The sequence below is a fragment of the Pogoniulus pusillus genome, chromosome Z, assembly GCF_015220805.1.
Source record: "Pogoniulus pusillus isolate bPogPus1 chromosome Z, bPogPus1.pri, whole genome shotgun sequence".
NCBI lineage: Eukaryota > Metazoa > Chordata > Aves > Piciformes > Lybiidae > Pogoniulus > Pogoniulus pusillus.
In genome coordinates this window covers 109,989,038-110,004,863 of record NC_087309.1, presented here as the reverse complement: position 1 = coordinate 110,004,863, position 15,826 = coordinate 109,989,038, and the positions used below count along the sequence as shown (strand labels likewise).

General features: G+C 49.6%; 1 protein-coding gene across 1 annotated transcript in view; it reads right to left on the bottom strand.

Moving 5' to 3' along the window:
• The window catches only part of CHRNB3 (cholinergic receptor nicotinic beta 3 subunit), a 29,789-nt gene extending 17,399 nt beyond the window's left edge, over positions 1-12,390 (bottom strand). The window contains exons 1-3 of the mRNA XM_064140253.1: positions 12,241-12,390; positions 5,730-5,881; positions 2,289-2,333 (exon numbers count right to left, since the gene is read on the bottom strand). Coding sequence (XP_063996323.1) covers positions 2,289-2,333; positions 5,730-5,881; positions 12,241-12,319 — 276 coding nt within the window. The 5' untranslated portion in view covers positions 12,320-12,390. The remainder of the gene's footprint in view (positions 1-2,288; positions 2,334-5,729; positions 5,882-12,240) is intronic.
• Positions 12,391-15,826: the final 3,436 nt, after the last annotated feature.

The window sequence follows — 15,826 nt, the reverse complement described above, 5'->3', positions numbered from 1 at the left end:
TCACTCTCTCTGCGAAGAACTTCCTCCTAACATCCAGCCTAGACCTCCCCTGGCACAATCTGAGACCGTGTCCCCTTGTTCTATTGCTGGTTGTCTGGCAGAAGAGACCAACTCCCTCCTGGCTACAGCCTCAGGTAGTTGTAGTTCATTGTTTTTAACAAACCAGTGAATGATACAGACTTTATCATTATTTTATTTTTACAACCAGCAATCTAATTTCTCTCATTAGAATGCTCCAATTACCCTCAGAGAAGCATGAGACTTCAATTTTTTTTTCTGGGGACACTTGTTGGAACAGAGAGAACGAGGAGTGTAAAACAGGTTGGTTACAGACCTGCAGACCGTGCAGGGGGAGGCAGGTGCTGCAGTAATCATAGAATCACAGAAGGGTTTATGTTGGAAGGGACCTCAAAGATCATCCAACCACCCAAACAGAGGCAGGGACACCTCCCACTAGAACAGGTCACTCAGTGCCTCATCCAACCTGGCCTTGAACACCTCCAGCAAGGGAGCAGCCACAACCTCCCTGGGCAACCTGTGCCAGTGTCTCACCACCCTCACTGCAAACAACTTCTTCCTAACACCCAGTTTCAATCTCCCCTCTGCCAGTTTAAACCCATTCCTCCTCATCCTGTCATTACAAGACCTTGCAAATAGTCCCTCCCCAGCCTTCCTGTAGTACCTCTTCAGATACTGGAAGGCCACTATGAGAGAGGGCAGGAATGGGGAGAGGACAGGAGAGTGAGGGCTTACCTTTGCAGCAAGACTGCCCAAGTGTCTACTGAGGAAAATGAGGAAACCAGGATCTGGCCCCCTGCACGTGAGGGATTCTGCTATGGCAGCTGACAACAGGGAACATGTAACATCACAACTCTTTTCAAGCTAGGCTCTCAGCATCTGGATCCAAATCAGCAGCAAATTTCCTCAGCAAGAAAGTGGATTCTCACCCTCCCTGCAGTGAGGGAAGATCTAGGCTTCTCTCTCTTCAAGAGGAGGACCACCTGTGCACACAATGTCCACATGGGCTTTTGAAGTGCTTGAATGTGTCCAGAGAAGGGCACCAAGGCTGCTGAGGGGCTGGAGCACAGCCCTGCGAGGAGAGGCTGAGGGAGCTGGGGGTGTGCAGCCTGGAGAAGAGGAGGCTCAGGGCAGACCTCATTGCTGTCTACAACCACCTGAAGGGAGGCTGTAGTCAAGTGGGATTGGTCTCTTCTGCCAGGCAAGCAGGGACAGAACAAGAAGACACAGCCTCAAGCTGTGCCAGGGCAGATTTAAGCTGGATGTTAGGAAGTTCTTCACAGCAAGAGTGATTGGCATGGAATGGGCTGCCTGGGGAGGTGGTGGAGTCCCCATTCCTGGAGGTGTTTAAGAGACTGGATGAGGCACTTAGTGCCATGGATTAGTGAATTAGAAGGGGTTAGGTGATAGGATGGAGTCAATGACCCTAGAGGTCTTTTCCAACCCAGTTAATTCTGTGAATCTGTCATTCCACTCAAAAGTCTACCCTCACTACAGCACTACGAGTACCAGACTTGAGAACTAACAAGAGTGAGGCACGTTCTTCACCAACACAGTGACTTCTGGGAACCATTTTCCACAGCATCACCACAAGTACAGCTTGTGATTTTGTGTCCTCTGTCTGAGATCAGCTGACATGCTCACATGGCTGAGAGACTTGGGAAAAAAGAATCATCCCAAGGTCAGCAAACTGGTGCAATGTAATACAAACCAAATGCAGTGTTCTCCAGGAGAGAGAAGAGAGGAGACCTAACAATTCTGTCTGCAACTTTCCCCTGATTGCATAAATTATAGTCACCTCCAGAAGCAATTATGTCAGAGGCACCTGATTAATTTGCCACAGGCTTTAATTTGGAGGGTGGCAATAAGCTGGTGTCTTGTCTTCCTTCTTATTTGTGCTGAGGAGATCTGTGTCACCACTCTTAGCCTGAGCAAGAGAGACAGCACTTCGGTGACCTCTAAGTCTGAGAGAGGATAGTCCCTCAGGGCTGTGCTATCCACACAGCATCCCAGAGACTCCTATCAGGAGGGGTTGCTAGCTGGAGCACACAACTCTAGCACAGGTCAGGACAAGAGGGGACCCTGCTTCCTGAAGTCCCACCTGCCTGCCTTTCTATTCCTTCATGAATTTGGTGGAGTGAGAGGAGCTAAGCAAAGAAGATTCAGGCAAGATGGCACAGTGCTGCTTCCTCTGGCCACTGAAAATCACAAAAGGGGATGGATGGTAGCTTGGGCAGCAGCCCTACATCGAATGGAAGAGTCTCATTTACCTGCTTCAGCCACACGTTGGTTGTCATCAGCTGATTCTTCTCATCCTAGAGGGACACAAGGTAAAGTGAATGGCAGTACCAAAACAGCCAGCAGAAACAGATCCTGTTCATAGAATCAGTCAGGATTGAAAGGGACAACAAGGATCACCTTGTTCCAAACCCTCTGCCATGGGCAGGGACACCTCACACTACATCAGGCTGTCCAGAGCCACAGCCAGCCTGGCCTTAAACACCTCCAGGCATGAGTCTTTCACCACCTTCCTGGGCAACCCCTGCCAGGCTCTCACCACCTTCATGGGGAAGAACTTCTTGCTAAAATCCAGTCTGAATCTGGCCATTCCTAACTTTGTTCCATTCTCACCAGTCCTATTACTACCTGACAGCCACCCCAGGTTTCTTGTAGCCCCTCTAAGATATTGAAAAGTCACAAGAAGGTCACCTGGGAGCCTTCTCCTCTCCAGATGGAACAGCCCAAACTCCCTCAGTCTCTCCTCGTAGCAGAGCAGCTCCAACCCCCTGTTCATCCCTGTGGCCCTTCTTTGCACACCTTCCAGCACCTCCATATCTCTCTTGTAACAGGGGCTCCAGATCTGGATGCAGTACTGCAGGTGGGGTCTCCTCAGTGTGGAGTAGACTGAGCCCAGCCCCAGCAGAGTTTAACATACAGTCTTGTTTCCTTCTCCATGGCTCTGGGCTCCTCAGTCACTGTTAGGGGATGTGATACTATGGAGTCTCCTTCCCTGGAGACCTTCCAGCCCTGTCTGCATGTGTTCCTATGCCACCTGAGCTAGATTCTATGGTCCTGCTCTGGGAGTTGGACTCGATCTCCGAAGGTCTCTTCCAACCCCTAACATCCTGTGATTGAGTGAACAGACTTTCTAGCTCCCTGCTCTCATCTGGAGCTTCCAAGGCTGTCAAGATGAGGTCTAGCATTTCACAGAAGCCCAAATGAATCAGATGCCAAAGAGCAGGGAAGCAGCAGGGCTCAGTCAGTAAGTGAGGTCAGGACATAACATGTTTGTAGACTCAAAGGATTGCTCATCTCCCCACACTGTTCAGCATGCAGTGAGCTTGGGAAGACATAAACCAAAACATTGTCCTGAAATGAGTCAGAGAGTTGCTGTCAATGGGATGGAGTCTAGCTGGAGGTCTGCAACTAATGGAGTCCTTCAGGGGTCAGGACTGGGACCAGTTCTGTTCAATATATTCATCAACGACCTGGGTGAGAGCAGAGTGCACTGTCAGCAAGTTTGCTGATGACACCAAGCTGGGTGCAGTGGCTGCCCCACCAGAAGGCTGTGCTGCCATTCAGTGAGACTTGGACAGGCTGGAGGGATAGGCAGGGAGAAATGGAATGAAATGTAACAAGGGCAAGTGCAGAGTCTTGCACCTGGGAAAGAACAACCCCAGGGATCAGTATAGCTTGGGGACTGACCTGCTGGTGAGCAGTGATGGGGAAAAGGACCTGAGGGTCCTGGTGTCTGGGAGGTTGACCATGAGCCAGCAATGTGCTCTGGTGGCCAGGAAGGCCAATGCCATTCTAGGGTGTATTAGAAAGGGCTGTGATTAGTAGGTTGAGAGAGGTTCTCCTGCCCTTCTGCTGTGCCCTTGGTGAGGCTGCTTCTGGAGCTCTGCCTGTCCCAGGTTAGGGTGGATCCCTCCCTCGGTAGAATAAACTCACAACAACATGGATTTTTGGAAAGTCAGGGGGAAATTAAATTGTATTTCTTACAGTTTAGATATAACAGTATAAGGAAAATAAACTACTACAGAAATATAATAACCTTAACAAAGATGAGGAAGGTGCCAAGCAGCAGCAAAGCAGCAAAAGCAGCAGCAGCCAAAACAGCAGTGGGGGGAAATAGCAGCAGACACAGCAGAAGCAGCAAGGGGGAGGTACAAGCTGTGCTTCCAGACATAAAGCTCTTGATGCTCCAATGGAATTATATTAACTTATCCATTGTTGCCATTACATGGCCTATCCCTAGAATGTTCACCTCTCCACTCAGAGCTTCTACTTCTAAGTTTCTCTGTTCTGGATATTTTTAGGTCTGAGTTAGAAATGTATTTCAAACAGCCACACTGTGTCCAGATCTGGATCCTCCAGCTCAAGGACAGAACTGCTGCAGGGGGTTCAGCACAGAGTCACAAAGATGATGAAGGGAATGGAACATCTCTGTTATGAGGATAGCCTGAGGGAGCTGGGGCTGTGCTGCTTGGAGAGGAGGAGACTGAGAGGTGACCTCATCAATGCTTATCAATGTGTGCAGGGTGAGTGCCAGGAGGCTGGAGCCAGGCTCTGCTGGGTGATGCCCAGTGACAGGACATGGGGCAATGGTGGAAGCTGAGGCATAGGAAGTGCCATGGAAACAGGGAGGATTTTTTTTTTCCCTGTGAGGGTAATAGAAATCTGGAACAGGCTGCCCAGGGGGGTTGTGGAGTATCTCTCTCTGGAGATATTCAAGAGCTGTGTGAATGTGTTCTTGTGTGATCTGGTCTGGGTGACCCTGCTCTGCAGAGGGGGTGGTCTGGATGAGCTTTGGAGGTCACTTCCAGCCCCTGACATTCTGTGAATCTGTGAACAAAGCACTAAATAAGACTCTGCCTTCCCTGGCACAAGTGGGCACTGCCAGTGGGTGTAAGCAGCACGCTTTTGTGTGAGTACCTCTGAGCTATGTCCAAATTCCTCTCTTTGTTGCAGTGACAGAGGGGAAACAGAAGGGAAAACTTCCACGCGGACAAAAACATGGGATTGTCTGTTTTGGTGCCTACTGTTGTCTTATTTGATGGCCCCCTGGGTCAAGATACAAGCTGCCCCTGGCCTCGCTTCTATGAGACTTTATTCTGAGAGCAGTGGGCAGAAAAGGACCTTCAGGTTTGCTGCAAAACTGAAAAGTCTCTGGCGTGTGCTCTGTGTGAGGCAGGAGGTCATACCACTAGCACCACGCTATGCTCAGTAGTGTTCAGTTTGCATTTCATGTTGTCAGGTGGCAAAATTCCTGTCACAGGGATAAGAAAGATAATTTGATTAATCTGTTGTTTTTTTTTTTTTTTTCCAATGGTGTTTTCCTGTCTTCCTCTGGAGTCAGAAAGCAGCTCCAGCCTTGATGGGCCTGGAGAAGTAGCAAAGGTATTTTTACTTTCCCCAGTGGTGTTTTCCTGGCTTCCTTTGGAGTCAGAAAGCAGCTCCAGCCCTGGTGGGCCTGGGCTGCTCAGGCTGTGCTGACCTCCTGCTCTCTGCCTCACCAGGAGGAGGACATGAAGGAAAGGGAGTTGTCCTCCAAACTCTGATGTGGAAAGGCCCAGTCCACCCAACCCAAGGAGCCCATGGGCTAAGAGATTGTGGCGTGCCAGGTGCCAACAGCACCACCAGCCCTGTAGATGAAAGCATGACTGTCCCTGGAGAAACAGGTGTTTCACCAACCCAAACACAAGACTTACCACATCCACAAGCTGTGATATCTTCAGTCCAAAGAGGACTTTGATGGTGTCATTGGAGTTTTCCACAGGGCGGACCCATTTCTGGTAGCTTTGAAACAAGTGCCTGAGAAGAGCATCCTCATTTTCGGCAATAGAGCTGAAGGCAGCCACATCTGGAAGAGAGTAACAGAGTGTGGGACTGTGCTGGCAAGCAGATGTGGAGCAGGGCAAGACCTGAAGAGGGGAGAGAGAGCGATGATGTGAGACAAGTCTGCCCTTGGGCAGCTCCTGCCAGTAAAATCTGTAGGAATTGGAGGCTGGATCAGGTACTTAGTGCCATGGTTTAGTTAATTAGAAAGGTTAGGAGATAGGTTGGACTTGATGATCTCAGAGGTCTTTTCCAACCTGGTTACCTCTGTGATTCGGTGAATTCAGATGTATAGACGCTCAGCAAAGTCAATGCAGGGGATCAGGAAGGCAAGACAGCCCACGTGCCCCTCAGACAAACAAAGAAGGTCACCACAGCACAGCAGCAATGCCTCTGGTACTAGGTTTCTGCTTCATGTAGCCTTTTTTGCCTTGAGTTGATATACTTGCCTGATCTTTCTTACTGTGCAGGGTCAACCCTCCTGGGGGAGTGATCTTGAACCTGACCCCAGGTGGTCTTGACCCCTCCCCAGGGGTGGGTCTGAACACTACCAGGTGATGGTGGTTAGCCCACTCCCCCTTCCTCTCTAAGATCCATAAAAGCAGGGGGGCTTTCTGTTTGTCATTCTCTCTCTGCATCCCAGCTCAACAGCAACCTGCATCCTGTTCCTGGTCCTCTGTTTCACCACATGGCCATCACCCATGAGGCAGACAAAAAAAACCCATTGCTGTCAAATCTGGTTGTATATTTACATATTTTGTATCTTATTTTCCCCTCCCTATTCCTTTGTAACTTCCCTACCTCTTTTACCTTGTGTTTATTGTTAATCTTTTCTTCTTTTAACTCCAAATTGCAGTGAGATAAATATATTTGGGTGTGCTTTACCTTTTCCTCTCTCTACATCTAATTCCTTCTCTTTGGGAAAGAAAGGGGAAGAGGGAAGGGCATCCTATAAATTGTTATTGGTTCCATCAACTACATTTGAGTCTCTGGGAAATCTAAACTAGAACCAAGACACTTAACTATTCATCAGAAGATCCACAGGGTCAGCATCAGGTGCTCTTTTTCACTCTTGAGTAGTAAATACCCAGACTGATAAATGCCACTGTGTTCTCCTAGTAAGATCAGTGAGAGGTCTGAAATACAGTCCACACAGGTGATATATTTCTATTCTGTATCTCCGGAACTGAAATATTCCACTTTCAATGGGGAAACATCACTAAGGCCTTTTACTTTGCAACATCACTGCCCAGCTTAGAAGGAAAGTGTCAGCTGAAATAACCTGTGAGTCTGTTCAGAATAACTTAACTCTTTGCTTGGATGGTATTGAGCTTGAAGAGCAGGCTGCTGAAGCAGAGGAGACCTCAAGAAAATCATAGAAAATGGGAAGATATTAAAAGAAGAAAACTACATCAACCCAACATGTAGGCAGATCAGGAAAACCATGCAAGAATTGTCAGTTTGAAATGCAAAGTCCAATGATGTAAGTCATAGAATCAACCAGGTTGGAAGAGACCTCCAGGATCATCCAGTCCAACCTAGCACCCAGCCCTGTCCAATCAACCAGACCATGGCACTAATTGCCTCATCTAGGCTTTGCTTGAACACCTCCAGGCACAGCAACTCCATCACCTCCCTGGGCAGACCATTCCAGTGTCAATCACTCTCTGCCAACAACTTCCTCCTAACATCCAGCCTAGACCTTCCCCAACACAGTTTCAGACTGTGTCCCCTTCTTCTGTTGCTGGTTGCCTGGCAGAAGAGACCAACCCCACCTGGCTACAGCCTCCCTTCAGGTAGTTGTAGACAGCAATGAGGTCACCCCTGAGCCTCCTCTTCTCCAGGCTAAACAACCCCAGCTTCCTCAGCCTCTCCTCACAGGGTTTGTGCTCCAGGCCCCTCACCAGCTTCGTTGCCCTTCTCTGGACATGTTCCAGCACCTCAACATCTCTCTTGAATTGAGGGGCCCAGAACTGGACACAGCACTCTAGGTGTAACACAGCTTAAAAACACAGGTATTGCAAATGTGTGGGTGCATGCTTGTTCTTTATGTTACTTACCACAAACTGCTCTATTTTTCAGAGGGTCTGGCAGCTTGGTAAACAGGACTGTGGGCTGCAGGAGCATGTACACTCACCTACGTTTGCACACCATTATGAATGGTAATTCATTGGCTCTGCAGCAAACTGATCACAGCAAATTATATTGTATAATCCGTAGCCCTCATGGTATACACTAAAAATGCTTCATTTGAACTGGAGAAAGAGTTCTGGGGTTTCTTTCAGGCACTTGTGGTGTAGCACAGAGAGATGCAGGCACAGGGGAAATGCAGTCACTGTGAGCCACTGGTGAGCCTGGCTTGCAGCCAGAAAGAGCAGGGAAACACACTGAACATCTCAGGGCACAGTGACATCAGCTGCACTTGGTTTATTTCTATGGGCCTCTCTGAGACAGGTGCTGCACAATGATCAGGGTGAAGGGATTCCCTTGCTGGAAGCTATAGGGCTGGTAAGCCAGATCTAAGGAAGCCTCATGCAGGAGTTGGAAATGAATCCTCTTTCTGGGATTATCAAGGAGATGTTGTGGTGATGGGTATGAACTACAGCACAAGAAGTTCCACCTCAACATGAGGAAGAACTTCTTTACTCTCAGGCTCTCAGGGTCACAGAGCACTGGCACAGGCTGCCCAGAGAGACTGTGGAGCCTCCTTCTCTGGCCTGCATCAGGAACAGTGTGGCCAGTAGGACAAGGGAGGTTATTCTGCCCCTGTACTCAGCACTGGTCAGGCCACACCTTGAGTCCTGTGTCCAGTTCTGGGCCCCTCAATTCAAGAGAGATGTTGAGGTGCTGGAACTTGTCCAGAGAAGGGCAACAAAGCTGGTGAGGGGCCTGGAACACAAACCCTATGAGGAGAGGATGAGAGAGCTGCAGGTGTTGTTTAGCCTGGAGAAGAGGAGGCTCAGGGGTGACCTCATTGCTGTCTACAACTACCTGAAGGGAGGCTGTAGCTAGGTGAGGTTGGTCTCTTCTGCCAGACAACCAGCAATAGAACAAGGGGACACAGTCTCAAGTTGTGTTGGGGCAAGTATAGGCTGGATGTTAGGAGGAAGTTGTTCCCAGAGAGAGTGATTGGCATTGGAATGGGCTGCCCAGGGAGGTGGTGGAGGCACTGTCCCTGAAAGTGTTGAAGCAAAGCCTGGATGAGGCACTTAGTGCCATGGTCTAGTTGACTGGATAGCGCTGGGTGCTAGGTTGGACTGGGTGATCTTGGAGGTCTCTTCCAACCTGGTTGATTCTATGATTCTATGACCTGTCTGGATGTGTTCCTGTGTGACCTGAGCTAGATTGTATGGTCCTGCTCTGGCAGGGGGTTTGGACTCGATCTCTGGAAGTCTCTTCCAACCCCTAACATTCTGTGATATAAATCCTTCAGAAAGGATAGACAAGGACGAAGAGGCTGTGGAGTGGCTCTGTGTGTTAGGGATTGTGTGTCTAAAGCTTAACGAAGTGACAACAGGGACAGGCATTTATGGGTAACAACCTGGGGAAAGGTCAACCAGGGCGATACACTGGTGGGAGTCTGCTACAGAATACCCAACCAGGGTCAAGAGGCAGAGGAAACACTGTGTCCATACATCTGCTGAAAACAAAATACATCAGAGAGGAAATGGTCTAGGAGGTTCTTGGAGTGTGTGGGATATAAATCCCTGACACAGCTGGTGAGCAGTCCAACTAGGGAAGGCTGCCTGTTGGACCTGTTGTTTGAAAACAGAGGAGGTCTTGTGGGTGATGTGAAGGCTGGAGGATGTCTTGGGCATAGTGATCATGAAATGGTAGAGTTTTCAAGTCTTGGGGAAGCAGAATCATAGAATCAGTCAGGGTTGGAAGGGACCACAAGGATCATCTGGTTCCAACCCCCCTGACATGGGCAGAGACACTCTACCTTAGATCAGGCTGGCCAGAGCCTCATCCAGCCTGGCCTTAAACACCTCCAGGGATGGGGCCTCAACCATCTCCCTGGGCAGCCCATTCCAGGCTCTCATCATTCTCATGCTGAACAACTTCCTCCTCACTTCCAGTCCAGTAAGGAGAAGGGACAGCAAAACTGACTTCTGCAGGGTGTATTTTGGCCTGCTCTACGCAACACCCAGGGATGCAGTCCCTGAGGAGACTGCCAGGAAAGCTGGACACTCTTCAAGCAGGAACTAAATGTGCAGGAGCAGACTGGCCCCATGCACCAAAATACAAGCCAGCAGGAAAGATGGGCCTGGCTGAAGTGAACTTTGGATGGAACTCAGGGGAAAAAAAACAAAGAGGGAAAAGAGAGAGAGAGAGAGAGAGAGAGAGTTTATGAGCTTCAGACAAAGTGACATGCAACTCAAGAAGGCCACAAAGGTTTTGTGAAGTGAGAAAATTAGGAAGGCCAAAGCCCATGCAACTCCATCTGGCTACTGCCATAAAAGACAACAAAAAGTGTACTTCTACAAATACATTAACAGCAATGGGAAGACCAAGGAGAATATCCATCCTGTATCAGATATGAGTGGAAACACAGCGACCAAGGATGAGGAAAAGGCTGAGTTCTTTTCATTCTGCCTTTGCCTGAGTCTTTAATACTAAGATGAGTTGTTCCCTGGGTGCCCAGCCTCCAGAGCTACAATCCAAGAAGAAACAGTAAGATACTATACCACTAGGATGCACACAAGCCTAAGTGCTGAGTGGCATTCACCTAAAGATTCTAAGACAGCTGACAGAAGTGCTCACAGAGTCACTTTCCATCATTTGCAGCAGCCTCTCTAACTGAGGGGGGGTCCCATTTGACTGAAGGTTAGCAGATGTGACACCCATCTACAAGGGCCAGAAGGATGATCCAGGGATTAGGAAGTTCCTAACCCACATTAGTCATCTGATCCTGGGCTGCATCAGGAGAAGTGTAGCCAGCAGGTCGAGGGAGGTGATTCTCCATCTCTACTCCACTCTGGTGAGACCTCACCTGGAGTACTGCATCCAGTTCTGGAGCCACCCTTACAAGTGGGATGTGGAGATGCAGGAGCATGTCCAGAGAAGGGCCACAAGGATGCTCAGAGGGCTGCAGCACTTCTTCTATGAGGACAGACAGAAAGAGTTGGGGCTGTTCCATTTGGAGAAGAGAAGGCTCCCAGGTGATCTTATTGTGGCCTTCCAGGATCTGAACGGGGCCTACAAAAAAAGCTGGGGAGGGACTTTTTAGGTTATCAGCCAGTGACAGGACTAGGGGGAATGGAGCAAAGCTGGAAATGGGCAGGTTCAGGCTGGACGTGAGGAGGAAGTTGTTCAGCATGAGAGTAGTGAGAGACTGGAGTGGGTTGCCCAGGGAGGTGGTTGAGGCCCCATTGCTGGAGGTGTTTAAGGCCAGGCTGGATGAGGCTGTGGGCAGCCTAATGTAGTGTAGGGTGTCCCTACCCACGGCAGGGGAGTTGGAATTGGATGATCTTTGTGTTCCCTTCCAACCCTGTCCGATTCTATTTCACATCCCACACTTCACAGGAAGCCTGAGGACTGTGATTTTCTGAGTGCAGAAAGGTGATAAAGCTGGGTTCAGGGGTGGCTGTGTTGATTATCAGCTGCTGGGAAAGCCTCTGAAGAGTTAAAAGGGCTTGAAAAGTATGGCAAAGGAGAAAGCCAGGAGAAATAAGATTGGTTCCCTTACGAGACAGTCTCAGCACTTGCAAGAAGGCAGTTTAAAAGAAGAAGTTCCAGGTGAGAAAGAACACACCGAGTGGGGAAAAAACAGCTCTTTGATCAAGCCTCATCTGGCAATTAAGCTAGAAAAAGCCATGAGGAGAAGCAGCACTGCCTCTGGAAAGAGACAAGAGCGGCTACAGGGCAGGTGTGTGGCTGAATTAACCACACCGTGCACAGAGAAGGCTAAAGTCAGGGAGCTCTCTGGCAGGTCGCTGCACACACAGGTACCCAAGCACCGTTTGCCATCTTCCCCTAGGAGTTCTGGGGCAGGGAGTCCGCTAAACAGAGGTGCAAAACACCCGGAGAAATGCGAAAGAGACGCTTAAGCTTTTCACCAGCTTCCCTAAGGCGTTTCAGTTTAGCTCCTGATGATGGTGGAGATTCTCCTGTAACTCCCTTTAGCGACCATTCTCCCCTCCATCCCACCCCCGGCTATTAAAACCTTGTTGTCAAACCAGCTGTGGTGACAATACAAAGGCAGACGATGATATAACCATGTTTTACTAGTCAGGACTACGCTGAGAACCAAGGGAAGGCAGAATTTACCCTGTCCCACCCAGCAGCATCTGAGTGGTCAGCCGAAACCGAAAAGAAAAAACAACAACAACAAAAAAAAACCCAAACCCTGAACATCTTGGAAGAAAAATAAATCACACTTACCTGAGCGACTCAGACACAGCACAAAAATCGCCAGGCGAAGCATGGGCACCGCCACGGCTTTCCCTTTACGTCTGATCATTTGTCTTCATAGGTAAATTGGTCTCATCCTAGAAAGGGACTGAAACAACCCAGTTAAAAATCGAGGCAGGCAATTGAGTCTGCAAGGCGAGGCAGCACTTTTCAAGCCTTATCTTGCCTCATTATGATGCTCTGTAAATCACACTTCATTGATTTCTCCCCCCACCCCCGCCTCCCGTCAGCTGTCACATCCCCGAAGCGTCAAACAGAGCTCTGGGTCCTAAACTCTGACCGATCCTTTATGTGGTGGTATTTGGGTGGCTGCAGCCACTGAGGATCTGGGAGTAGAAGGGAACCGAGGTTGTAAAGGAGATGAGACATCTTTTGCTGTGCTGACACTTAGAGCTAGGCTAAAAGCAAGGCTGCAGATCAGACCCAAAGAGAGATCACACGCCTGGAGGATCGTCCGTTTGCTCCAGCTGTGTCAGTCGGTCTAACAAACAGCCTGCCTGCAGGTCTAACTTGTTCATTTTTCAGGATACAGTTGCTGGCTTGCAACTATAAAAATGGATTTTTGGAAGGGGGGAGGGAAGTAAATAAACACAGAAAACCCACCCAGTAAGATAAAGGTGGGGAAACGTGGCAGCTTTCTAAATTTGTGTCTCATCACTCACACACAAAACATCACAGCAGCAGAGAAATCCTTGCGCGGTCCTATTTATTGGCGCAGCTTTAATGGAGTGTGATGCCCCAGGGCTTTGCGCTAAGCACTGAGAGCCGTTGATGGGGCCCCTGATTATTTATCTATCTTCTCTTGTAGGCGTCGCTCCCCTTCCCCCCCTGCCCCAGCCCCCAGCAACACTTAGGGCAAGGCTTCTTCTCGGAAGCCACCAGAAACTGCTGATATTAAAAGGGACCATGGGTTCTTCTTTTCCTGTTCCCTTGCCACTTTCCTGCCAAGGCGTTTCAGGACCTTCTTGGTGTTCTTCCCCAGTAAAAGCCACTTTGCCATCTCTCTCTAAAGAAGTGCTTTTTCCCTTGAACTTCGGAAGTTTGAGGCAAAGTGGTGCATAATTCTTCCAGTTTTGCACTCGGATCTGAAGCTCTTCATGCTTTGGTTTATTCTTTCTGGCTATTGAATTGCTTGTCGACTTTTAAACGGGAAATCAGTTTGCTGCTGGTTTGTTTTTTTCCTAGCAACATCCTGGCCCGTTTCTTGCAGTGGCCTAGATTCTGCTACAGTCAGAAGCTGCGTGGTTCAGGTTTGCCTTATCTAGCATCCTGACAGTGCAGTTGTAGCCTTATCAGATGAATCTACTTCCCCTAATGAAAAAGATGTCATTTCAGCGCGGTACGAAGTACATCGCTGCTACAAGTAACCTTCTTGGAGTGTTCTGCCACCTTATTTGAGCTCCTGTGGACCTACAGCTTCCCCCATCCAGCTCTCTGCCCTACCTGCTCTCTGGCAGTCTGTGGGCAGCAGCTCAGTTTGCCTTTTCCCTTGCAGTACTATGTATGGGAAATCTTTGCTCCTCAGCTCTACGGGTGTTAAACCAGTAGGGCAAGAGGAACAGCAGGTTTGCTCTGCACCTTTCCTCATCCAGTTCTGGGCCACTCAATGTAAGAAGGATGTTGAGGTGCCTGAATGTGTCCAGAGAAGGGCAGCAAGGCTGCTGGGGATGCTGGAGCACAACCCTGCGGGGAGAGGCTGAGGGAGCTGATGGTGTTCAGTCTGGAGAAGAGGAGGCTCAGGGCAGACCTCATTGCTCTCTACACCTGAAGGGGGGTTGTAGTCAAGTGGGGTTGGTCTCTTCTGCCAGGCAACCAGGGCCAGAACAAGAGGACATAGCCTCAAGGCGTGCCAGGGCAGGTTCAGACTGGATGCTAGGAAGAAGTTCTTGAGAGCACGAGTGATTGGCATTGGAATGGGTTGCCCTGGGAGGTGGTGGAGTCCCCATGCCGGGAGGTGTTTCAAAGGACATTGGATGAGGCCCTCAGTGCCATGGTTTAGTGAATAAGAAGGTATTAGATGATAGGTTGGACTCAATGATCAAAGATCTTTTCCAACCTGATTAATTCTGTGATTCTGTGATTCGTACTGGCTGCAGAAAGCAACTCAAAGCTAACAGTGCTATCAAGAGATGGTTTTGAATGAAGAACATTGTTATTTCCAGCTGCCAGTCGCCACCTGACTGCTCAGTTTACCTGTTAGATAAGCACATTGTTTTCTCCATCTGCTGTCACTACCTGACTGCTCAGTTCACCCCTTAGATCCAGACCACACACAAGCACATCACTCTTTAGGGTGCACAGTAAGGGTCCTGAAGTGGCATGGCCAGACATTGCCCCAAAGTGCTATAAAACTGAGCATAGGCTGAACAGGATTGTCTTGCATTACAAATGTCACCCTACAGCAATGCCACTCCTTAGTAACCCTCTGTCCAGACTGCCCTGTGCTTTTCAGCACATTTCTGAGATTGTAAGGCACTCACTACCATGAGGCACCAGCTGTCATCTTTGCTGAGCTACAGCTTCATAACTGCAAGCCCCAGCCTTTGCCCATTGCCACCTCTGATCGTGACTACTGACTGAGATCACACCCAGGCACTGCTCTGTTAGACAATGCTGTGCCACAGGCTGGAGAGAAACTTGGTTCCGCAGGGCTTCATCTTTCTGGCTTGAGGTGATGAAGTTAATCTCTTAGCTGGCTACTGAGGTAGGTTTTCTGGTACTGGGTGGTGGCTGCTTGGAGGGATCACACAGTATCACAGTATTATTAGGATTGGAAGAGACCTCACAGATCATGAAATCCAACCCTTTACCACAGAGCTCAAGGCTAGACCATGGCACCAAGTGCCACATCCAACCTTGCCTTGAACTGCCCCAGGGACGGCGACTCCACCACCTCACTGGGCAGCCCATTCCAGTGTCCAATGACTCTCTCAGTGAAGAACTTTCTCCTCACCTCCAGCCGAAATCTCCCCTGGCACAGCCTGAGGCTGTGTCCTCTTGTTCTGGCGCTGGCCACCTGAGAGAAGAGAGCAACCTCCTCCTGGCTACAACCACCCCTCAGGTAGTTGTAGACAGCAATAAGGTCACCCCTGAGCCTCCTCTTCTCCAGGCTAAACAATCCCAGCTCCCTCAGCCTCTCCTCGTAGGGCTGTGCTCAAGGCCTCTCCCCAGCCTCGTCGCCCTTCTCTGGACACGCTCAAGCATCTCAATGTCCCTCCTAAACTGGGGGCCCAGAACTGAACACAGGACTCAAGGTGAGGTCTAACCAGTACAGAGTACAGGGGCAGAATGACCTCTCTGCTCCAGCTGACCACACCATTCCTGATGCAGGCCAGGATGCCACTGGCTCTCTTGGCCACCTGGGCACACTGCTGGCTCATGTTCAGGTGGGTATCAATCAGCACCCCCAGATCCCTCTCTGTCTGGCTGCTCTCCAGCCACTCTGACCCCAGCCTGTATCTCTGCATGGGGTTGTTGTGGCCAAAGTGCAGCACCCTGCACTTGGAGCTATTGAATGCCATCCCCTTGGACTCTGCCCATCTGTCCAAGTGGTCAA